Raw genomic sequence first — 23,873 nt, 5'->3', positions numbered from 1 at the left:
TCATAACCAACAATACTCCATTAGTTACAGGTATGTAAGTGTGAGTACTGTAAAGCATTTAAAAATGTACATTATATATATTAAATATATGTCCAATTTTACAAACAGGTTCATAACGGATATCCAAATAACAATTACAATTAAGGCCGTGGTCATTTTTAAATTAGCTTAATGCTTTTATAGTTACATAGGGTTCAAGCATGTTGCTCTGGGCACACAATCAGCTATCTGGGCTATTTAGCTATTTATCCAAAACATGGTTAATGGTTATACTGTAGCTGCAAGTGACAAAAAAAAATTGTTGTTATGGTCTTGCACATGGGGCACATTGTCTTAATATATAATTACGTTTTGCCGTTTTGATTATGTATATATACTTATTAACATGGGTATAAAGCAGAGTGGCCACCATTTACCAAGCAAAAGGTATTACAGATAACAAACAGCTTTTATGGATGGATGGATGGATGGATGGATGGATGGATGGTTGGATGGATGGATGGATGGATGGATGGATGAATTGGTTTGGTGGATGGATGGATGGATGGATGGATGGATTGGTGGATGGATGGATGGATGGATGGATTGGTGGATGGATGGATGGATGGATGGATGGATGGATTGGTGGATGGATGGATGGATGGATGGATGGATGGATGGATGGATTGGTGGATGGATGGATGGATGGATGGATGGATGGATTGGTGGATAGATGGATTGGTGGATGGATGGATGGATGGATTGGTGGATGGATTGGTGGATGGATGGATGGATGGATTGGTGGATAGATGGATTGGTGGTTAGATGGTTGGATGGTTAAGTACATGAGTTTTGTTTTGTTTAATGACAGCACTAGAGCATGTTGACTTATTAATCATTGGCTAATGGATGTCAAACATTTGGTAATTTTGACATCGTCTTAGAGAGGAAACCCACTACTTTTTTTCATTAGTTGCAAGGGATCTTTTACATGCACCATCCCACAGACAGGATAGCACACACCACAGTCTTTAATTTAGCAATCGTGCATTTGCTGGAATAAATGAATGAATGAATGAATGAATGGACAAATGGTTTAACCTCACAACACATATAAAACCATCACATACAGAGTGTCAAACATTCAAGTACTAAATGTGTGTCAACCTTGTTTATTCTGCTGACAGAGGGTGGGTGGGGGGTGGTGGTATAAAGAAAAGTATGTGACATGGATAAGTCAGTACATAACAAGGATGGGCAGTGAACATGTGTGTGGGTGTGAGTGTGGGTGTGGGGGGTGGCAAATAAAAGCTGTCTTAACAATGTTTAGCTGGTTATACATACAGCAGTATATAACCCCATATCCCCGGTGTACGGTAACTGTGTGTGGGAAGCTGGTCAGGTCAGGAGTGGATGTATCTACACACATACACACACACACACACAAGCTGTAACCTACTGGTAGGTGTTAGCTACCTACACGTTTCAACAATCAATGCAACAACAACTTCAAGCCACGCTACACAAACAATCGACATTCACACAAGTAGAGTTTAGGAAAAGAAAAATCCGAAGTTTGTTTAACGACACCCCACGCGCATACACGGGCGTTGGAAGATGCCAACAAGTGGAGATGGGAGCTATCCAGTGCTGTGATAATCGTATGTTAGGCAAACACTAACCATCATATAAAATGTGCTTAGGTGTCATTAAATAACATTCTTTCAATTCCTAAAAGCAACACAGAGGTTAAAAAGCAACATGGCTTTTGGTGGGTGGGTCATAGAAGGACCAGCCTTGGTAGTGTAGTGGTTAAGTTATCAGACTTAAAGTTTGAAGGTACTGGGTTCTCCTCCCAGTACAGACTCCCACCCACAGCAACTTCAGTGACTCAATGGGTAGGTGTAAAGCCACACCACTGACATCTCTCTCACTAACAACCAACAACTAAACCTGTCCAGATAGCTGAGGTGTGACCAGGACAGCAAACTTGAACTTTAATTGGATATAAGCAGGAAAATAACAATATAAATGAATGAAATTAATGAATGAAGAAAGGAAGGAAATGGTTTATTTAATGACGCACTCAACACATTTTATTTACAGGTTATATGGCGTCAGACATATGGTTACGGACCACACAGATATTGATGGAGGAAACCCACTGTCGCCACTTCATGGGCTACTCTTTTCAATTAGCAACAAGGGATCTTTTATATGCACCACCGCATAGACAGGATAGCACATACCATGGTCTTTGATGTACCAGTCGTGGCGCACTGGCTGGAGCGAGAAATTAATGAATGAATGCTCTTAGATAAAGAAAAATCCATCTGATGTGTTTAATGATTGTGTCCCAACCGTACAATGGAATCATGAATACTTTCACATATCTGTATATTCACAAAGGCAACAGCTGGTAAATGGAAGGTCTCAGGTGTATGGGAGACTACATGCAATAACAAGCTAGCCATACTGTAAGCACTTGGGATTTTTTCACATTCGTTCTGATAAAACATGCTAATACAAGTACAATGTACATGGCTGGAATTGTTCAAATTGTAATGTTGTAATATAAAATGACATTTAGTAAAATACAGGGCTTGAAACGGCCTGTGGCCAGGTCACCAAATGCGATCAAAGTCCCGTTTGGGTGACTTAAATATTAAATACTAAAAAATAATGGGTGTTAATTGCCCAAATAATATTATTTGGGCGATCTTTTTCTATAACACATGAGCCACTATTATTAATTGTATTACACATTTCATATGCTTATTTTAAATTTTCGTTTAACACATGAAATACACATGTATGAATATTTTGTGTTTAGGCTACCTAAAGTAAGTCTGGGCCACTGAAAATGAAATTTTAGTGGTCCAGATATTTTGTTTGGGGCCACCATATTTTTTGTTGCAATATATTGCAAAATTTAATAACAAGCTGTCTTTCTTCTTCTTTTTTTAACTTTCTCATAAAAAGCTACATTTTTTGTATATTTTACTTTAGTTTCTACCCGTTTCATTTTTAAAGGAACTCTCTTGAGTTTACAAAATGACTCCCACATGAAAAGCTCAGTACTGACAATGAAACAGTATTATTACACCCAAAAGTTATTTCAAGTTCTTCAAGACAGTCAGCTGTTTCTACTTTGGGATTTTAAATTTACTCGAGCAGACAAAATGTCAGCAGTGGTATAGAAATCACATTCAAATGGAATTAAATGACGTAAACAATTATTTCCAAAACACAAGCCACGCTGACCCAACATCCTTTGCATGGCAAAACCGTTAATGCTACCTAGTCATGGCATGTTATAATGCTGAGTTATTTTCCCAGTGTTTCCATTTAACCCCGATTAAAAGAGATATTTCTCAATACAATTATTTCCTGTGTCAATTTATATTCGTTTAGGTACAAACCACTCGTAAATCAGTAAATGCGAGAATTAACTGGACGTATAATACTGACTTAAAACCTTCATATTCAGTATTATTCAAACAGTGCTGTTTGTCATAAGCAGTAATTAATTTTAAAACATCGGTAAACAATTAAAATAGAGTTCTCTCTAGGATTTATTTGAATTTTCATATTTATTAATTTAATAGTAGTATTTAAAAAGTTAAAGTTTTGTTTAACAACACCAGTAGAGCACATTGATTTGTTAATCATCAGCTATTGGATGGGATGTCAAACATTTGCAAATTCTGACATGTAGTCTTAGAGAGGAAACCTGCTACATTTTTCCATTAGTAACAAGAAATCGTTTATCTTTTATATGTACCATCATACAGGCAGGATAGCTCATACAAACCCTGCAATTGCCATGGAGTTTTTCATTCTCCACGGCACTTTTTTTGCTGTGGACTATATTAGAATTTGTTTTCCACTGCTTGTTTTTTGCCATGGACGTTTTCTTAATTGCAAGGGTTGTCATACCACATCCTTTGATATACCAGTCATGGTGCACTGGCTAGAATGAGAAATAGTCCAATGGGTCCACCAAAAGGGATCAATCCCAGACTGACCACACATCAGGCGAGCTCATTATCACTGGGCTACTACGCTCCACCCCTCTTTAATATTTAAATGATCAGGACCAGGGAAGCTCTCAAAACTGAAGTGGAGGTAACCATATGGTAATAGAACATGGTCATGAAAAACGGTTGAACAGTGATGGCATCAAGTGGCAGGGAAACAATTAAAAAATCATGCATGGATAGCAATGTTTGTAGCATGCACAACACAATGTTTTTTAATAAGCACCTATTATATGTGGCCAAGATTCAAGTAAGAAATTTACATACAGTATTCCAGTTGGAAGTAAATATACATTTTCCCATTAAGGAGAGTTCATACCATGGATTATGATATACCAATTGCAGATCATTGCTTGAAATACAGACTCGTCACCAGGGGGTTTGGGATGCAAACAAATCTCCTTTCAGCACGGTTTTCTTTATGCTGTTCTTCATTTTGAAAAATTGGAATATTAGTCATAAACTTTAGTTCATTACAAACGACCCCTTTCAAGTTTTAAATATTCTATGGAATGCGGGAAAAAACCCCAAGTGGTTTTGTTTTATGAAAAGGGGATCAATCCTACTAAATACTTGACTTCAACTAAGTGCTCTACTGTTAAGCTACATCCCATTTGCACATATAAAAAAGACATAGAAGGAAGGAAATGTTTTATTTAACGACACACTCAACACATTTCATTTACGGTTATATGGCGTCAGACATATAGTTAAGGACCACACAGATGTTGAGAGAGGAAACCCGCTATTGCCACTTCATGGGCTACTCTTTTCAATTAGCAGAACGGGATCTTTATTTGCACCATCCAACAGACAGGCTAACACATATCACAGCCTTTGATATACCAGTCGTGTTGTATTGGCTGCAGTGAGAAATAGCCAAAAAGACATAGAAGGATAAGGTGCATCTAAAGTTCAAAACACAGCACTCATAATAAAAACAAGGCTCGCAAATGACAGAGGTAAGAGGTAAGTGCAACTCAAAACACACAATATGTTTTCTGATAATCAGGTTCACAAGCAGCTTTTGCTTTCCATTTTAAAGTATTATACAGTTTATATCAATACCTGTGTTCTGAAACTGATTCACAGATTTTTCGTCTTTGCTTCAAGATTTAAAATTTTAGAAGCAAAGATCGCTTTCCCACTTTGCAAAATTAATTTCTAGCCTCGAAAATATTACCATTTTAGCATAATGTGTTTTCAGACAATGTTCACAAAAGGGAGGAAATAGGCACAGAGAGAGAGTGAAAAACCAGGCTCTCTGCTGAGCGCTGCAGCTGAAGGCATGACTGCACAGACTGCCACCAATACAATTGTCTAGTTAACCAACACCATTAACACAAATACAAGGCACAGCGTCCTCGGACGGACGGGAGGGATTTGCTGATCAATATGTACAGCTGATCCGCGAGAAGCTACCGTAATCACACAAATAAATCCACAGTCTCAGCCCGCAGTCTGTCATTACCGACGCGCACGGGCACCACATGTGTGTTACGTGGCTTCTCATACCTCATCGAGGAAACAATAAATTATCACAACAGCAGAAACCTTGTGTAATGAACTGGCCTGTGTTCTGTTCTGTACCAGCAAACGAAGCTTGATATTTAAACAACAATTAGCTGTAACAAGCCTCACAGATATCGTCATTGTTATTGTATTTCTGTTTGTTTATATTTATTTCCGTGCTTATATTCAATTAAGGTTCAAGCATGTTGTCCTTGGCACACATCTCCTCTATCTGGGCTGTCTGTCTGTCCGGGACAGTGAGTTAGTGATTAGTTGTTAGCGAAAGAGAAGTCGGTGTTGGTTTTACACCTTCCGATTGAGTCATTAAACTCGCTCTGGTTGGCAGCTGGTAATGGGAGGTGAACCCAGTACCTACCAGCTTTTAGTCCAATGGCCTAACAGGGCTCGACCTTAGCAGTAGCCCGGAATCTTTTGGCTACCAATTTCTCACTCGGGCCACCAGATGCTTAAACATGGTAGTCCGTGGGCTACTAGATGTTTTTTTGACCCTCCAGTTACTCTGCAATCAACAAGATGATTAAACACCTAAATAAAACCCATCTTAAAACAATGTTTAAATAAAAATAAATTATTTTGCTCTTTTTTCTCCTGTTTTTAAGTTAATTAAAATTATGGGCTACCAATTTTACTGTAGGCTATCATATTTCATAACCTGGAAGCCTGGTGGGCTACCACTGAAAAAAGTTAGTCAGGGCCTGCTTAACCAGTATACCACCAAGGCCAATATTGTTACATTGTTTGTTTTTTGTTACTTGACTGATAATGTATCAGGGTATTTGATTCAATGACTGAGCACTATTTTTCTAGTTTTGTGATGTAATCTCAAACAGAATTTCAAATTCCTATATATAACAAATGTCATGATCATTAAAAATCAATCTTATCTTTTATATGAATGTGTTATAATTTTTTTAATACAGTAAATACATGTGTTTAAACAGCAATAATAATTTTTAAAAATGTTCAGTTATATATATATGTAAAATAAATAATGTTTTAAACTAGTTTATGAAAACAAAGTACTACATATACAGAAAACAATAAACAAAACATAACACCTGAAACCAGTTGAACAATTAGTGAAAGAAAGGTTTGAAATACAAAGGTGTATTTTACTGAAATTTTTTCTATTTATCACTTACTAGTAATGTATTAGTAATGGTCTTTGTCCTTGATGCTTTTTGATTAAAAAGCATAGATTTTTTTTTAAATATATAAAATGAAAATCTACACCTTTTGAAGTGTTAGTTATTAATAAATATTATTTAACAAATGACCAGTATTGACGGAGATGATACTTTGTCTTCTTTCACTATTTTTTTCATCCATTTTGTCAGTGTTATAATCAATGAGATACTCTATAAGTTGTAGAAGCATCACGAGGGGTATATGGCTTTTTATGTACCCTCTGTGTGTTCTTTTAGAATTTATCTTGCCGACATGTTAAACCATATAGCCAAATAATCAAAATAACGCCAGACAATAATTGTCAACAATTTATTAACGGAGCCGTACCACGCGGACGTGAACGAAACCACTTGCACGTGCGAAAAATAGTTCCATCGATAAACGAGTTTTTAACTTCAAATGTTTGTAATATGAAATTGTCTACAACAGATATTAATGAGAAGAATTTTTTTTTGATTGATTATCAATGTTATTTATAATCTAATTATTGCTTTAGCATTAACTGAGGTGGCTGGAAACTGTTGAAAATTACAGAGAATTTGGCTCCGCCCACAGGGGTATACGGGATTTGTCAAACGGCAAAAAACCAATGAGATTAAAGAATTTTACATGAAGGCGAGATGAATGTATTTTCATTCAGTTTTCTAAGATATAAATGATGCATAAGCTATTGACGATGGAAGTAGCAAAAGTGTGGTCAACCTAAGTTTTCAAATTCACTTCCCTTTTGTAAAATATTGAAGCCTAAAGAATCAATATTTTTTTTCTTGTGTTGTTCCCCTATTTGTACAGCATGTTTTAAAGATATTTGGGTGTTTTCTATTTGTACATGAACAAAACTTAAAAAATACAAATGTGTCACATATATATAATAATAATGATAATAATAATAATAATAATACATAAAGATTACAGATATCCAGCTAAAAAAATTCATTTTCTGTAATTGTGATGCATGACCATTGAGGGCCATGTGTTCTATATCACACATGAGTATATGTACAACACTGTTTTTCACAAATTTACAACACAGAGTATTTGAACATTAGAGTTGGGCAGTATACTGTATATACCATTTGGTATCTTTATTATGTCAATACCGATTTACCATACGGAACAAATTTCAAAATAACGAAATTTCGATATTAAAAAATGGTTCCCCCTATTTAGTAAAGCACTAACAATACATCTGACGAATGCAAAATGGGTTGGGTATAAATCAGATGAGAGCCTTGTGTATGGAATTTAATTTTATTTAGATGAAATTAGCTTAACTTAAGTCTTAACTCGAGCATGCATTTAAAGCAGAGTATACCGAAAATGCTGCTCGATATCAGTATTGGTATTGGTGTTGTGTCAATATTGAATTCCGTACCGATACCAAGGTAAATCACAAAAAACCACACAAAAACGATACCGACACCGAACATCAAATTTCAATATCACCCAACTCTACTGAACATGCGTGGGATCAAAATGTTTAATTCAGACTGTTATTGATCAAACATAAAATCTTTGAAAATTAATCTTATTAGATATTCCAGATGATTCTGTAGCATTTCAAACTGACACAAACAGCTTTGCTTTAATGCAATATGCCATTAATACAGTAACAACTTGCTGATTAAGACATGGTGTTTCCAGAATGCACTGCCTTCATATATTTTTCATAAAATAAAAGATTTACCCAGTTGTAGATACTATAAGCTCCTATCTTTTTATTTAAAGATAGCCAGTACCACATTTGGCTGTGTATAGTATGAGTATTGATGCATACAACATTCTACAAATCAGTATTTTCACTTATTGTTATTTGCATAATGGAATCCTTTTAGATTCTACAATTCAATTTGTGTAGAACATTTTAAAACATATCTGAAACTGATTTTCTGGTTGGTTACCCATGATGTCTCTTAAACAATAAAAAATTATTTAATACAATATTAAAATTGGCATGCATCAGAAAAAAATATATACACCTTAGAAAATACATTTTGGAACTGATTGGTTGTTTAAAAATAAATCTTTAACATTAATTCTTAATTACGTAAATAATGTATAATATAGTTACAGTAGGCAGAGAAAAACACAAGATGTTTATGTAATCAATATAAAACTTCTCCCCATTAGCAGGCCAGTCATGGAACAATATACCAGTAATACTGGAGTGGCATTCGTTTTTATTTCACCTGGTATAAACATTAAGTACATACCGTGATGGTGTAGTGGTTAAATCATTAGATTCAAGGCTGGTAGGTACTGGGTTTGTATCCAAGGACAAACTCCCAACACAGACAGAGTATATATATAGCCTCAGAGTTTTAAGACTGCATCAAAAGCAAGGTGGGTAAATGCTGTGCCCGAAATAAGTATGCCCACAATAATCATGCTCAAATTTAGAACAAACATTCTGACCTCAAATCTTTTCACCTCAAAATCATTGACATTTATGAATTTCAAAACATCTACAACTCTTCAGCAGTTGTTAATAACATTACTACACAGATCTCCCTGAACAAAAACCTGAGTTGTGTCTAAATTAGAGATCTAAAACCCTGATATCTCAAGGCCACTACACCAACGTAATCAGTGTTCTTGATGCTCCATTTAAACGGGACGGCCCGCCCTGCTATTGCATTTTGCCATCCTCCTTTCATGTTCTGCTGCCCTCATTTATTTTTCTGTGCCCCTCTTTATTTTCCCGCACCCTACTATATTTTACAGCACCTATCTCCACTATTTCCAAATGCACACTTTTTTCCACACATAAAAAAACCAATGATCAGTCTGCACACTGGACATCAAAGGAAATTAGCCACGGTGTGTGTATGAAAAACATATGCCAGTTACTGTAACGTAATTTAACAGTATTCTTAACAGCCTCTATTTTATCCCATACCTATATCCATTTGTATGTTTGATACACACAACAAAAGTTATGTTTTATTTGAGCACTGAAATTTGTGAAAACATTTAATTTTTTTATGGATTTGGCAATCTCTGACTGAAAAACCACTTATTTGGTGCCAAATTTGCCACATAATCAGAACGGTAAATTTTGTCTTTTATTTCCACTAACTATCGTCCGATATTTTGTCCTCATTTGCAGATTTAATTGGTTGTAACTGATAATTTTTACTTTCTGTCATTCTGTTTATTCAGCAATTCTTTATAAAATATAAACTTTTAATTTTTGGATGGATAATATTTATCATTAAAATAATTTATCTTGGGTGACAAATAATATATACACTGCCTTTACAAAAACGAAATTTAAAAAAATTATCCCACATTAGGGGATTACTTTACAAACATCTTTATTATTTTTCATATATCTTGAAATCTTTATTAAAATAATATTAAAACTTTTATCGGTTTAACAAGACCAGAACTGCCCGTGAATGTCAGACAGACATTTTCGGTTCAATTCAAAGATGAGTCAACTTGTATTTCCTATCAACTTTCCACAAAGTCGACCAACATACAACGCATAATGGTAACCAAGCTTTCCACCCCACACCCAACCCCCTTTTTATTTATTTATTTTCTGCTTTTAATTTTCGGGGGAGGGGGTTTGAAGGGTGTGGGGCCACGCGGCTGCCCTCCTTTAATTTTCACCCAGCAAGAACACTGTTAATTCTTACTGTTAAAACCATTAAACATACCTCAACATAACACTTAATATTAATCACTAAACCTTAATTTGTCTGCCACAAAAGGTAACGCCTACAAACCGTAATTAAATACATTAATAAGAAAATGAATGACCATGGCAAATTCACAATGTGAGATTCCACATGGTTTAATCTATTTTTTATTATTAATGAGGCACTAATGAATGTGGATGCGGCCTGTAAATGGATTTAACCTACAATAACTTCTAGTTGTCTTGTGTATGATAGTATTAAATTATACCTGACGATCTGCATTAAATGTTGCTTGATGCTAATGCTAATTAATTTCATTTCAAGTACCTCTGGACTGGTTAATATTACATAAAATATCACTGAATGAGTAAAAGGAAATAATAAGTGCAAATACTCTATGTAATCAAATATATACATTAGCTTGAGGTTTCAGATGTTTTGAGTTTTTCTTTTTTTCTACTTCACATTTTGAAATTCCCAGTGGCAATCATAATAATTGCTGTGTCTGTACTACATATTTGCTCTAATACCATTCAAAACATTCACAGGCCTGTCATTTTAGCGAACATGTTGTATTTGTCACAGTGTGCTTTTTCCAGATGAAGTTTTGGGATGGCTTAAAAAATTAAAAACACTCTTTAAAAATTCAGTCTATGTCTTTGTACTTATTTATTTATGTATTTATTTACATGACAATGTACACATGTGTAATCTGAACTACAGGTTTCTATGTTGAATTTTACAAATATTTCTTGCAGTAGTATCACACATCCATATACTCTTCTTGTCAATTCCAAATTAAACAAAATCAACTCAATGAAATGTTCCTTGATGTCTGCACCATTTACCTTGATGTCCCTTTTATTTATGGAAAACAAAGCCTTTATAATTATTGCGCTGCTTTTCTAAAGTTTGTTTTGTTTAACGACACCACTGGAGCACATTGATTTATTAATCATCGGCTATTGGATGTCAAACATTTGGTAATTTTGACTTACAGTCTTAAAGAGGAAACATGCTATATTTTTTCCATTAGTAGCAATGGATCTTTTATAAGCACCACAGTGTTCGAAAAAAGCACTTGTTCTTTTGTCCTGACAAGTGAAAATGTGCTTCGACAAACAGAGTTTACTTCAGTGGTTGTCCTATGACAAGTAAAATTTTTTTTATGCAGTTTCATTTCAAGCAGTAAAAAACATCATCCTTGCACTTCTATGAAACAAACCATTTATTTGGACAAGTGAACAAATTGGCAGACAAGTAGATTTCTAGATCTATGTTCTTGTCCAGTGTTCTAGTTAACAATTTTGCTTATTTCTATCACTGCACCATCCCACAGACAGAATAGCACATACCATGGCCTTTGATATAACCATTGTGATGCACTGGCTGAAACGAGAATCCATGCTTTGTTGAAATGAAAAGAAAGAAATCCCTGCATTTCTAATGCCTTCTATTGTTTATTTCCATGTCTCTATCCAATTAAGGTCCAAACATGCTATTCTTGACATATACATATCTATTCAAGCACTCTGTCTGGGGTAATGGTTACATGTAGTTGGTAGTGAAAGGAGATCGATACTGGGATTTGAACACATCACCTATCTGTCTTCAAGCTGATGACTTATGTTTTATGCCACCGAGGCAGGTAAAACTACTATTACTGTATTAGAACAAGTTTATATGGTTGATGGTATGTGTATGTATTTTTGGAAAATGTATATATATATATATATTATATATATATGTATATATATATATATATATATATATATATATATATATAAAGTGGAGATGCAAACAAACTGTTTTTTCAGAAAACACCAGTTTTCTGTTAGATTGCGACTATCATGTTTCAAGAAAAAATGTATAAAAGCAATTCACTTTGCCTGCTGCTGTGATAAGGTGATAAAAATAAACTAAATATATATTTCACCAGAATTAAACACTATTACAGAAACAGTAAGTAATTCATTCTTGTGTTTCAAGAATGTGCCTTAACTCACAATTCAACCACATGGAGAATATGCAGGGTATCTGTGTGTGCATAGATTCAAAGGAAACCTGTTGGTTCAAAAGACAAAAATATCTACCAGATAACAGAACGAGGTCTTTGATACATAATGGGGCGAGATTTAGCCCAGTCGGTTGAGTGCTCACTCGAGGTGCTTGTGTCGCAGCATTGAATCACCTTGGTGGATCCACTCAACTGATCGTTTTTTTCCTCATTCCAATTAGTACACCACAACTAGTCAAAAGGCTATGGTATGTGCTTTCCTGTCTGTGGAAAAATGCATATAAAAGGTCCCTTGCTGCATTAGGACAATGTAACGGGTTTCCTCTGATGACTACGAGTCAGAATTACCAAATGTTAGACATCCAATAGCCAATGATTATAATCAGTGTACTCTAGTGGTGTCGTTAAACAAAACAAACTTTTTTTGATACATAAACTCCACAGAGTTCACAAGAACAGGGTTCAGTTCTATTGTACACTAATATACTTAGAACATTGCAATACTAATTATACAACAGATAGTACCGTATTTGACCGGAAATAAGCCCATGTCTTTGAATAAGCCCCCCTCCGTTTTGACAGCATTTAAGAAATTAGGCCCTCGTTAGTAAATAAGCCCACCCCCAACTTGTCACCTTATAAATAACACGAAATTGCAAGTTTGCTCAAAGTTAATTTAAAAGGTCATACCTCCTGCAGATAATTAAACACAAATGTAACAATATTTTACCACCAGTGAGATTTAGCAGTCTAACAATAACAGTGTGTAACATTGTTTTCAATTTCATGCCTGCAGTATTTCTTTGAAGTATCCAAGCCCAAGTATGAACTAAGAACCAATGTCTATTTTTACCACCACATTGGGTCCGCAGTTAATGCTAATTAAGCAAATACCATATTCTGATTGGCTAAGAACAATGACCTTAGATTGACAATTTTTTGTAGTGTAAGCTGGCTGCCTGTGTCAGAAACTGTGTATACGCTATTGAGTTTGTTGTTAATTGATGTTGTCTTCTCAGCATTAAATTTTGGATGTAAATAAACCTCACTGGTAAGTAATTGTAACATAGAAGGTGTGTTTCTGATAATTAGATACTAGTAAAAAAAACCACAATTTAATTAATAAACAATTATTATTTATTAATAACAAATGGAACACTAATTAATAGATATGCTACTGAACGTTTTTGTTTTCTTCCTAGTTCATTTAATTATTATTATTTATTTTAATTATTATCATGGTTTTTTCTCAACAAAACTGGCCCCTTGTCTGGGAATAAGCCCACCCCATGCTAAGCTCACAATGAGTTGTCTTGGCCCCCATGGCTTATTTCAGGTCAAATACGGTAAATGCCCATAAAATTCAATGATGTAGCAAAATGATAGAACTTCATAATATACATAACTCAATCTCATAATATTTACATAACTCAATTCTGACTAAACTGTCAGTTACATGTAAATGTCAAACAATAGGTCATTCTCAGGTTGCAACCTTGCCATTGCAAACATGTGCCACAGCTTTTGATCTACATGTACCAGTGAATGTACAATGTCAACAGCACTCAAGTGTTTCCAGGTACTGTGGTAGCCACCAGTCAAAGATATTAACCCAAATGTGCCACTGCTTAGCTTAACCTCTGTAACAACAAGAATCAATGTTTCACATGGTCACCCACCCAGTATTAATACTAAAACTCAATACTTTGATATGAACCAGGGTTCCAAGACAGTCATGAATGCACTGAAGTACTAACCAAGTTTGAAATACCTAATAGTACTATATAATAAAGAATTGGTATGTCTGTGTACAAGTACCGTATCACATCATCATGTATTCAGTGTTTACGACACATACCAGGTTATCTGCATAAACAGTACTGATTTTGACCACAAAGCTGGTAACTCATAAATACAAAGATCTACATAAAAAAAAAAATCATTAAAAAAGAACATGCTGATGGGATGTTTTCTGCAATCACAGAAAAACTGATTTTTCTATTTTCTTTTAAACATGCCATTTTTATTTCATGCTCAGTTATAAACATTTATTGTATTTTGGCAAGATTTGCTATTACAGTTTCAGAATCCACTTGGTTCGAACCCCGCCAGTGCTTGAGAAAGTGTCCGACATATCGGGTAGTTTGACCTAACCATTCAGTCAACATTGTGTAACTCGGCACTTTGTTTTTGGTTCAAGTGTTCGTGCATTCAGCACTTCTTAGTTCGATCCAATGAGATTCTACTATATTTAAAAAGACTTGCAACATTTGTCTTATGCCAATTGATGCTTGTGTTGTGTACTACAGAATCTGCAAAGTCTTGAGATCATTCTTGTTTGTTACACTTCCTTGTTGAGGTTATGACTTTTTAAAAAAAAATTCCAATAAAATCACCATATTGTTGACATGGAACAGAATATCTAAATATGTACCATTTATGAACGTAGTAAAATGACTAATTTCAAATAAAGATACAGGCTACACATTTGATTTTAGTGTTGGTTATGCAACAGTTCATTTCCATTTTGATTTCTTTCTTTTTTTGTTTTTACTCTTGGTCATTTGTACATGTACATGTAAACTTTATGTAAGTGAATTACTTCAAGCACGGCTAGCTCCGGGTGAACAAAATAATTTGCCAAATTGTTTATTAAACTTCAGAAATTGCCAGTTATTTTCGTTAAAAAAGGTCAATTATTACATGAAATTATTTCGCCTAACTAAAATAAAATTTGCCAACTGCATTCAAAATTCTCCACTGACGAATTTGGCGAGTGTCAGAGTTAGCCCTGTTCAAGCATTCATATAACAACATAATTTACATTTGTAAAACTTCAGGCATACAGGTATCTGTCGTAATAAAATGTGTATGGAAGAATTTGTCATTACACATATTTAAAGATTTATACATGTATGTACATGCAGCCTCACAATGTTAGTTAGTTAAAGCCTTCTCTGAAAATAAGTTTACATTTTCATAGTGACTGTTTAACAAAGGTTTGATTGTAACATATGGACAAATTTGACCAGACTGAAACTTCACCCATTATGAAGCAGTGTAGCATACATAACACTATTTTACATCAGGGCGACGTTTCAATGCTGATCAAGTTGCAGCTATCAGACATATTGATCCAAAATGCCTCAACTCTTGGAATAAACACACAAAATTGATACAGATCACTGACAAAGAGAATAAGGAAAACAGTTGTTAATTTTTTCAAATCATCTCGTGATCTGAAAGTAAAATCTACACCTACATGCAGTGTGTATATATATGTCAATTTACATGTATAAATAACCTAAATATCTTGCATATATATGTAAGTATGTATATGTACATAAAGGGTGTTGAAACGGAAAAGCCCCACCTGGTCTGCCAGATCAATAAATATATATTAATCCTCCAGAATTTCTACTAGTCAGACAGCCTACAGGGCAATAATACATGAAAACAGCATTATACTAACTTCACTTTAAATGTTCATACAGTGAGTTCAAAATATGCTGAGATTTCTTTTTTTTATTTTTTTTTCGTGCTGGGGTGTCATTAAACATTCATTCATTCTTTCTTTTTTTAATAGCCACTTTCTTCACTTTATTATTAAATGGGTGAAGCTAGAGTAATATTATAATACACAAGAAAGGAAAAGAACTTAACTGAAAACAAAACTAGATCATACCTGTATGAGATTTTACCTGGGCTTAGCAAAAGAATATCGTCCCACTATCTAAGTGGTATCGTAAGTAAGATGCAGTCAAGCACATCACTGAATGCTTACAAGTTTCAGCCTTCTATATCTCATTATCTGATCCAGAACTGACTGACATTAAAGACACATCAAATGGAGCATAGTGACACAGTCGGGTGCCCTGCATTTACATATATATGTCATAATTTATTTCATTACGGAGTCTTGATTGTGCAGACAAACATAGAACCTAACTCATCTCAAGAAACTGGCAGATGAGGGTGTAGATATATATTAAAACTACATCTAGTGGGAAGACCAAACAGTGTTCTAGGGATCATGAATTCAATGGGAAATAAATGTATTACTTACAATGTCAAAAAAGGGAGGGGGAGTAGGCCACCAATCAGATTGGAGGTTATTATTTTGTAACACATCCATCAGAATTGCCAATGATATTCTCGGAACCGGCGTGACGTCACACGGCCTAGTTACCAATCATCCGGGTCTTTGGGGGTGAAGCAAAGCATTAGTGATTACTGGTTTACATAGAATAAAGTTATCGTATTAACTTTTTACATGCCTTACATATTGTCATTTATTTTCTGTAGCTAACACATAGTTGCAATACGTCTTATGTGTATTATAACAGCTTGGGTTGCCATATAAGAGAAAAGAACAACGAGAATCTGAATTAGTATAATCTATATTTAGTACCGATGTGTTTCCGTGTACTTTGAATGTCCCAACAGGGCAGGTTGGGCAGAATACAATTTTTGTTGATGCAATTTTCAGGTAATGTTAATTATAAATTTTAACAATTTTGAAATGATAAGATAATTATTAATATAATAATTATGATGTGGGCTACAATATATATATAATTTGTATTTATAATAAAATTTGTATGCATGATTAAGTTAATTATTTTTATGATTTAATAATTATTTTATTTCCAAATAATATGTAATAATTAAACAATGGCAAAGTTGTTACTTTACAAGTTCAAAATTACAATAGTATTATTGTCATATCTTATTATATAGATGTATTGGCAACAGTATAATGTTTGACTGACTACATTCTTTTATTCTTAAAACAAAATACAGTTTCTTGAAATAATGAAATGCTTTTGTTTTTACAGATTGCAAAATTACCACATGATGTTGCCCTTCCTTACCGGTTGAATGCAGCAACAAAAAATAGCAATAATAAAATATAGCCATCCTCAGACCATGACATCTAGGGGGAGCAATATTTCTCTATACTTACCCATCACACCTGAGATTAGTTTCAAGGAGAATAATATATAGTTTCCTTTGGCATGTGAATTTATATATACATGTAGTATCAATATGGTAATATTTTAAATTGCCCCCCATAAACTACATTAGGGAGCAAATAATCAGTTCCCTCAGTTATTTTCATGTCGAGGTCTACAACATAATAAAACATAAGTGTTACCTCGTGGAACAAACATGCAAATGTTTTAATAATAGGGTTTATATTTAGTAATAAAACACAAAAACTTACCTGAGTAAATAATGGTTAATATATATATGTATAATATTGGTGTGGTTTTATATCTAGTCACAATGGATATTGCAGATATTTTCTTGTTCAGTCTTGTGCTGTATTGGAATTGTTATTGCAGTTCAATTTAAGTAATATCTACAAAACTAATTTTTAATAGTATACAGCTGAAGAAAGGAGGCAAATATGGTTGTTAATAAACTGATCTATATCGGTATGCCTTCTACTAGACTACACATATTTAACCTAAGTTGCTTTTAACCTGGGTTAAATTACCTCATGTAGATGCACTTATGTAGCATATTCAAGGAAAATATATGAATGAGATAGTTAAATGCTATATTCTCCATGTCAAACAGTGTTTTCAAAATGGAAAGCAAATATCAGATATGGCAGTTGACCATTCATTTTATTGCAGGTAATTTCTAAAGTAGATTACACACACAAACACACACTGAACTGTAGAATACCATGAAACTACATATATCTGTAAAAAGGTAAGTCCTCGAACGTGAACAAGTAAAATTTACAAATGTACCACAACCACCAAATTACATTGATCCACAATAGAATAGATTTTTATGTATTTTTAGATTATGTATATGTATGTGTATTGTTTTCCCTAGCTTGTTTTAGCACGGTGCAGCACCATGCCTCAATAGTCTAGCACCATCTTGCCTTAATCAGCACCATGCTGCCCTGAGATTAAATAAGCCTTTTTCACTAATTAATTCTAAAATTGCCTTTATAAAACACCCAAAAAGGTATTATTAATTAATAAAATATGCCTTTTACATCTTTTGCCATTCATTTATTAAAGCAAGCACATAAATTACATTAATGTTTATTTCAATTAATTTTTGTGTATTTTTAATGAAAAAAAAGTGCCCCTAAAATGGTGAAAATGCCCCAAAAGTGTTTGGTCTACCATGCCTTTACACATTTTAGTGATTTCCCTAGAAATGTGGCATATATATATATATATTGAAACAAAGGCACACACATTATTTACCCTCTGCACCAAAGTAAATACTAAACACACAGAGAGGGGTGTGGGGGTGGGGATGACCTATATTTTCTTACTGCAGGCCTGCTACAGACACATTTGCAAAAAAAAAAAAATTATAATTAAAGTTTAAAAAAGAATTTAGGCCTATATTATAATTATTATATGTGTGTAATTTAGCAGTATAAACTTTTATTTTCAAATTAAAAAATAAATAAATAAGATGTAGTAGCTGTGGTATAGCAAAATAAATACAAGTATAGATAATATCCAAGCAACTAAGATTAAATGAAAAATAAAGACCACACAAATTTAATGATAAAGGAATATACTCTTTTATTCAAGAACTGGATGCATCGTTTTGTTGGGGGGTTTTTCATGGGAGACAATGGAATTGTGTATTTTATTTACAGTATAATGTGGGATTTTTATCACTGCACATGCTTTAACCATTTTGTTTGCTAAATTAATCTCTGTTGGTGTCAACAAGCAACAACATTAAAGTCAACGTAGTCACATTCTGTGAGGGGAGCCATGGAATTCCATCAGGTTTGTCGTTTTAATGACCCTACCCACAAGCGGCGCCTAGTCTTTTCTTTTGGAAATTTGTAAAACGATATTTTTTTAACATCATGTTATGGTTTATGCAGCCAACTGCACATGTGTTGGGCATCGTGACCGTTAACTGTTGTAAATGATCGACCAAAGTTGCCTCATTTCACTATCAAACCATACGTAACTAAGGAGAAGCTTCACCGCGCCACGTGATAAACAATGGCGACCAGGGGTCGAAGTACCCGTATGTTCGGTTCCGAGAATTTGACTAGTGATATTTTATCAGTACTTTCTGCATTATTGAGTGACTTAAGAGACAGAGAATAATGAGACAATTGGACAGAAAGGGGGTGTCTGCCTGCCTGTCTGTCTACATGTACAGATATGTTTATATGGTGTTCATTATGTTTCAAAATAAGAGTTTGTTTATTCAAAGAAGGAAATAATTTGTAACAAAGTAATGAAGCTATAACGCAATCAGAATATTTTACTAATAAAAAATAGCCAATCAATGTTGGTTCCTGACCTATTATATAACAAGAACAAGCCTGATTTATTAATTTACAAGTCTACAGGGGCCAGATTCAAGGGAAGGCTAACAATGCTAGATCCATCTCCTGCAATTTGTTTTCATTAAAAAGAAAACGGGAAATATGCAGGAGACATCCTATGACTTAAATGCAATCTTCAGTAACCCCTCACCAGCAATGAAATCTTTGGTTTATTAATAGATGTTGGATTTGTTTTTACATGTCTAACCCTAACAAATATTGTTAAAATGTGCTACGAGGAAAATATAGTCTTGTCGTTATTACTATCAATTTAGTGCAACACCCACCCATCCACACAGGCCAACATTTACTCTAATTCTATTATTTTAAAACATTCTTTACCAATTCTTATAATTTAATGATTCTTACCTCTAGCAGATAATTTCTTGGTATTTATTATTTTAGCAGCAAATTCCAGCCCAGTAGCCTTCTGTACACATCTCCGTACTATGGAAAATGCTCCCCTGAAGATAAATAGAAGAAATTGACCAAAAGTGGGGGTTTTTTTAATTCCAAAGAATCATCACAAAATCAATCTGACACAGTAAAACAAGCAACATACACACATACACATTGCCCCCTACATATATATATCCTGAGAGAGAAAAAAGCGAATACACACTATATATCACAATATCGCACGACAGTGTAATACGCCGTGTAATACACAGGCAGCGTTACCGAGTGTAAGAAACCACTATCGGTTATCACTTTCTGTCGCGTTGACAGTGTCGCTTCCGCATACTACACATATCCATATCGCTGTCAAATGGCGTTACACTCGATTGTACGTCGAAAATGCGTTACAAAACAAAAACTTTAACCGGCCAAATCGCCGTACTTACTTCCCCAATTCCTCTTTTAGTTCGTATATATCACTAAATTTCACTGTCGACGTCTGTGCCGCCATGTTGAATGCTAAATATCTCGGTAATGAGAACTCTCGGGTTTTCTCGCTACTTTGAACGAGATCAGATGCGGATGATAATGCGCGAACCAGCAGATGTATTCCTATTGATTATTTCAACAGGGTACACTATAAACGGTTTTGCTGCTTAATAATTGCATAAAATTAATTTAAATTGAGGCCAAAATAAGTAATTATAACTAATATGTAATTTCTGAATGACGATAAATATATGTCTCCACGAAATGCACGGCCTTACTAAATACAAAAATCCCATATTCTTATTAAAATATCTATAGTAGGATACAGTGGCATAGCTTTAGTCCACTCCCCCTCCCCACACCACAATGCGGGTGTCTCCCAGTATGAAACCCTGGCTACACCAGTGCCTATTCCAGTGGGACAGATGGTTAAACAACCTAAATTATACGGTCCACTTTTAAAAGTACCCCACCAAAACTCATTAATTTTGGTCCACAAAAAACAAAACAACGACAAAAAACGATGAAAAATTTGCTATATATTCTATATGAAAATCTAAGTTTCCATAGGAGTACGCACTACCAGTTTTGTGGGAAATGGGGGGAAGGCTGATTTTTGCACGAATTTAGAGATTTCAAACTATAACAAGGTTTATTAGCATTTGCATTAATACCAAACAGCTATGTATCTTAGGGCTGCAAATGAATCATTATATATAAATACATTTTACAAGGGATTACAACTAAAGAGTATTAAAAATGTATTGTTTGACAGTGTAACTAGCTAGGTATACTTGGATGTTGACCTTAGAAAAAACCATTCTGCTTAGGGAGTCATCACCACCCACAAACAAACATAGTGATTTAAAATGTACCCTAAGTCTATGCCTAGGCCAACTCACATAATATATTCAGGGACTGGGATCGTGTACACGAAGCGCCAGAGTTTTTAGGGGATTCAGGAACATGGTAAAATTTTGAAAAAGAATGTCCTGAAATGCAATTTCCTGCATTCTACAAGTGAAATTCATCTTGAGAAATGCCTGTTTCTCGTTCCAGCCAGTGCACCACGACTGGTATATCAAAGGCCGTGGTATGTGTTATCCTGTCTGTGGGATGGTGCATACAAAAGATCCCATGCTGCTAATCGGAAAGGGTAGCCCATGAAGTGGCGACAGCGGGTTTCCTCTCTCAATATCTGTGTGGTCCTTAACCATATGTCTAACGACATATAACCGTAAATTAAATGTGTTGAGTGCGTCGTTAAATAAACCATTTCCTTCCTTCCTTCTTCTTGAGAAATGCTGATAAATACAACACTTTTTAAAAGCATCTTTTGTGTTGTGTAGTTTTTGTTTACATATACATTGGATATATATATAGTCATGTACCAAACTGTTGGATCAAATTCAATAATTACTCACATTGAACAACTATACAAATCAATAAATAATTCGTCAAAATTACAATCGCAAATATGAATATTATTATTTTTTAAATCGATCATTTTATAATATATTATTTTCAAGTTATTAAGGAGGACTTTGTAGGCATAGGATCAATCCCCGTCGGTGGGCTATTTCTCGTTACAACCAATGCACCACGACTGATATATCAAAGGACGTGGTATGTGCTATCCTGTCTCTGGGATGGCGCATTTAAAAGATCCCTTGTTACTAATGAAAAAAATATGGCGGGTTTCCTCTAAGACTATAAATAAAAATTACCAAATAATTTTCATCCAACACCAGCCGATGATTAATAAATAAATGGGCTCTAACGGTGTCGTAAAACAAGACATTCGTATGAATGTTGGTTAAAAATAGGCTTCCACTTAGTGAGTCGGATTTGTTTACCATCCCAATCATTGCAATGATGATATTTATATGATATTTATTGATATATGATATTTATTTGCAGGACCAACGAGAGTTAAATGGGGCGTCAATAATAATCATATTTTATGAGACAAACAGTTTTATTTAAAAGGAGTGGGTGACTATTTTGGCCTTGCACCAATTAACCATCACTCTTGATGCCTGTATATACGTAGCCCAGTGGTAAAGCGCTTGCCTGATGCGCGGTCGGTCTGAGATCGATCCCCGTCGATTGGGCTATTTCTCGTTCCAACCAGTCCATCACGACTAGTATGTAAGTATATATAAGGCATATAAAATATCCCTTACTACTTTATGAAAAAAATGTAACGAGTTTCACCTCTAAGACTATATGTCAAAATTACCAAATGTTTGACATCCAACACCAGCTTATGATTAATAACAGAACCGTAGCTAGGATTTTTTGTTTGGGGTGGTGGTGGTGGTGGTGGTGGGGGGGGGGGGGGGGGGGTGCAACTGAGTAGTTAATAGTCTAAAACTCCTTAAAAATTTTCTTTAAGTTTCTATAATGTTTTCAGGATTTGTTTCTGGGGGCAACTCCCCCCCCCCCCCTTGCCCCTCCCCCCACCGCTAGCTACGGCCCTGAATAAATCAATATGGTCTAGTGGCGTCGTTAAACAAAACAAAACAAAACATTCGTGTCAATGGTGGTTAAATTTGGTTTCCACTTATTAGAGTCTGATTTGTTTGCCATAGAGTTATTTATATGATATTTATTGACATATGATATTTATTTTCAGGACAGACGAGCTAAGTGGGGCGCCACCGCCGACGCCTCGGTGGCGCAGTGGTTAAGCCATCGGACTACAGGCTTGTAGGTACAGGGTTCGCAACCCGGTACTGACTCCAACCCAGAGCGAGTTCTTAAGGACTCAATGGGTAGTGTAAGGCTACTACACCCTCTTCTCTTTCACTGACCACTAACCAACTAACAACTAACACACTGTCCTGGACAGACAGCCCAGATAGTTGATGTGTGTGTGCCCAGGATAGCGTGATTGAACCTTAATTGAATATAAGCACGAAAATAGTTGAAATGAAAAATGGGGCGCCAGGAATAAACACATTTTATGAGACAAACTGTTTTATTTAAAAGAAATGGGTGAGTGGTTTAATCCTGGTATTGACTACACATTCCTCTTGATGACTATATATGTGTATAACATCTTTGCGGTAATTCTACGGTGAATTCCATTTTGTGGGAGAGGCAGGAGTCGACGATAAAATGTGATTGATTTTATACGTAAATTTTATATGCTGCTCTAAATTGATACATTGATACGTGCAAAACATTTTTATTCAATAAAAAAAAAAAGGAAGGAAGGAAATGTTTTATTTAACGAC

General features: G+C 34.8%; 2 protein-coding genes across 11 annotated transcripts in view; both read right to left on the bottom strand.

Moving 5' to 3' along the window:
* LOC121379310 (calcium/calmodulin-dependent protein kinase type II subunit delta-like) overlaps positions 1 to 20,664 on the bottom strand; it is a 218,992-nt gene extending 198,328 nt beyond the window's left edge. For all 8 annotated transcript variants that reach the window (XM_041507866.1, XM_041507869.1, XM_041507872.1 and 5 more), the window contains exons 1-2: positions 20,589 to 20,664; positions 20,113 to 20,207 (exon numbers count right to left, since the gene is read on the bottom strand). In XM_041507866.1, coding sequence (XP_041363800.1) covers positions 20,113 to 20,207; positions 20,589 to 20,653 — 160 coding nt within the window. In that variant the 5' untranslated portion in view covers positions 20,654 to 20,664. The remainder of the gene's footprint in view (positions 1 to 20,112; positions 20,208 to 20,588) is intronic.
* Positions 1 to 23,873, bottom strand: part of LOC121379308 (solute carrier family 43 member 3-like) — a 340,851-nt gene that overhangs the window by 212,238 nt on the left and 104,740 nt on the right. The window lies entirely within an intron of this gene.

The sequence above is a fragment of the Gigantopelta aegis genome, chromosome 8 (assembly GCF_016097555.1).
Source record: "Gigantopelta aegis isolate Gae_Host chromosome 8, Gae_host_genome, whole genome shotgun sequence".
In the NCBI taxonomy this organism is placed as follows: domain Eukaryota; kingdom Metazoa; phylum Mollusca; class Gastropoda; order Neomphalida; family Peltospiridae; genus Gigantopelta; species Gigantopelta aegis.
The sequence above is the reverse complement of the archived record's forward strand: the minus strand, read 5'-3'. Positions and strand labels throughout refer to the sequence as shown.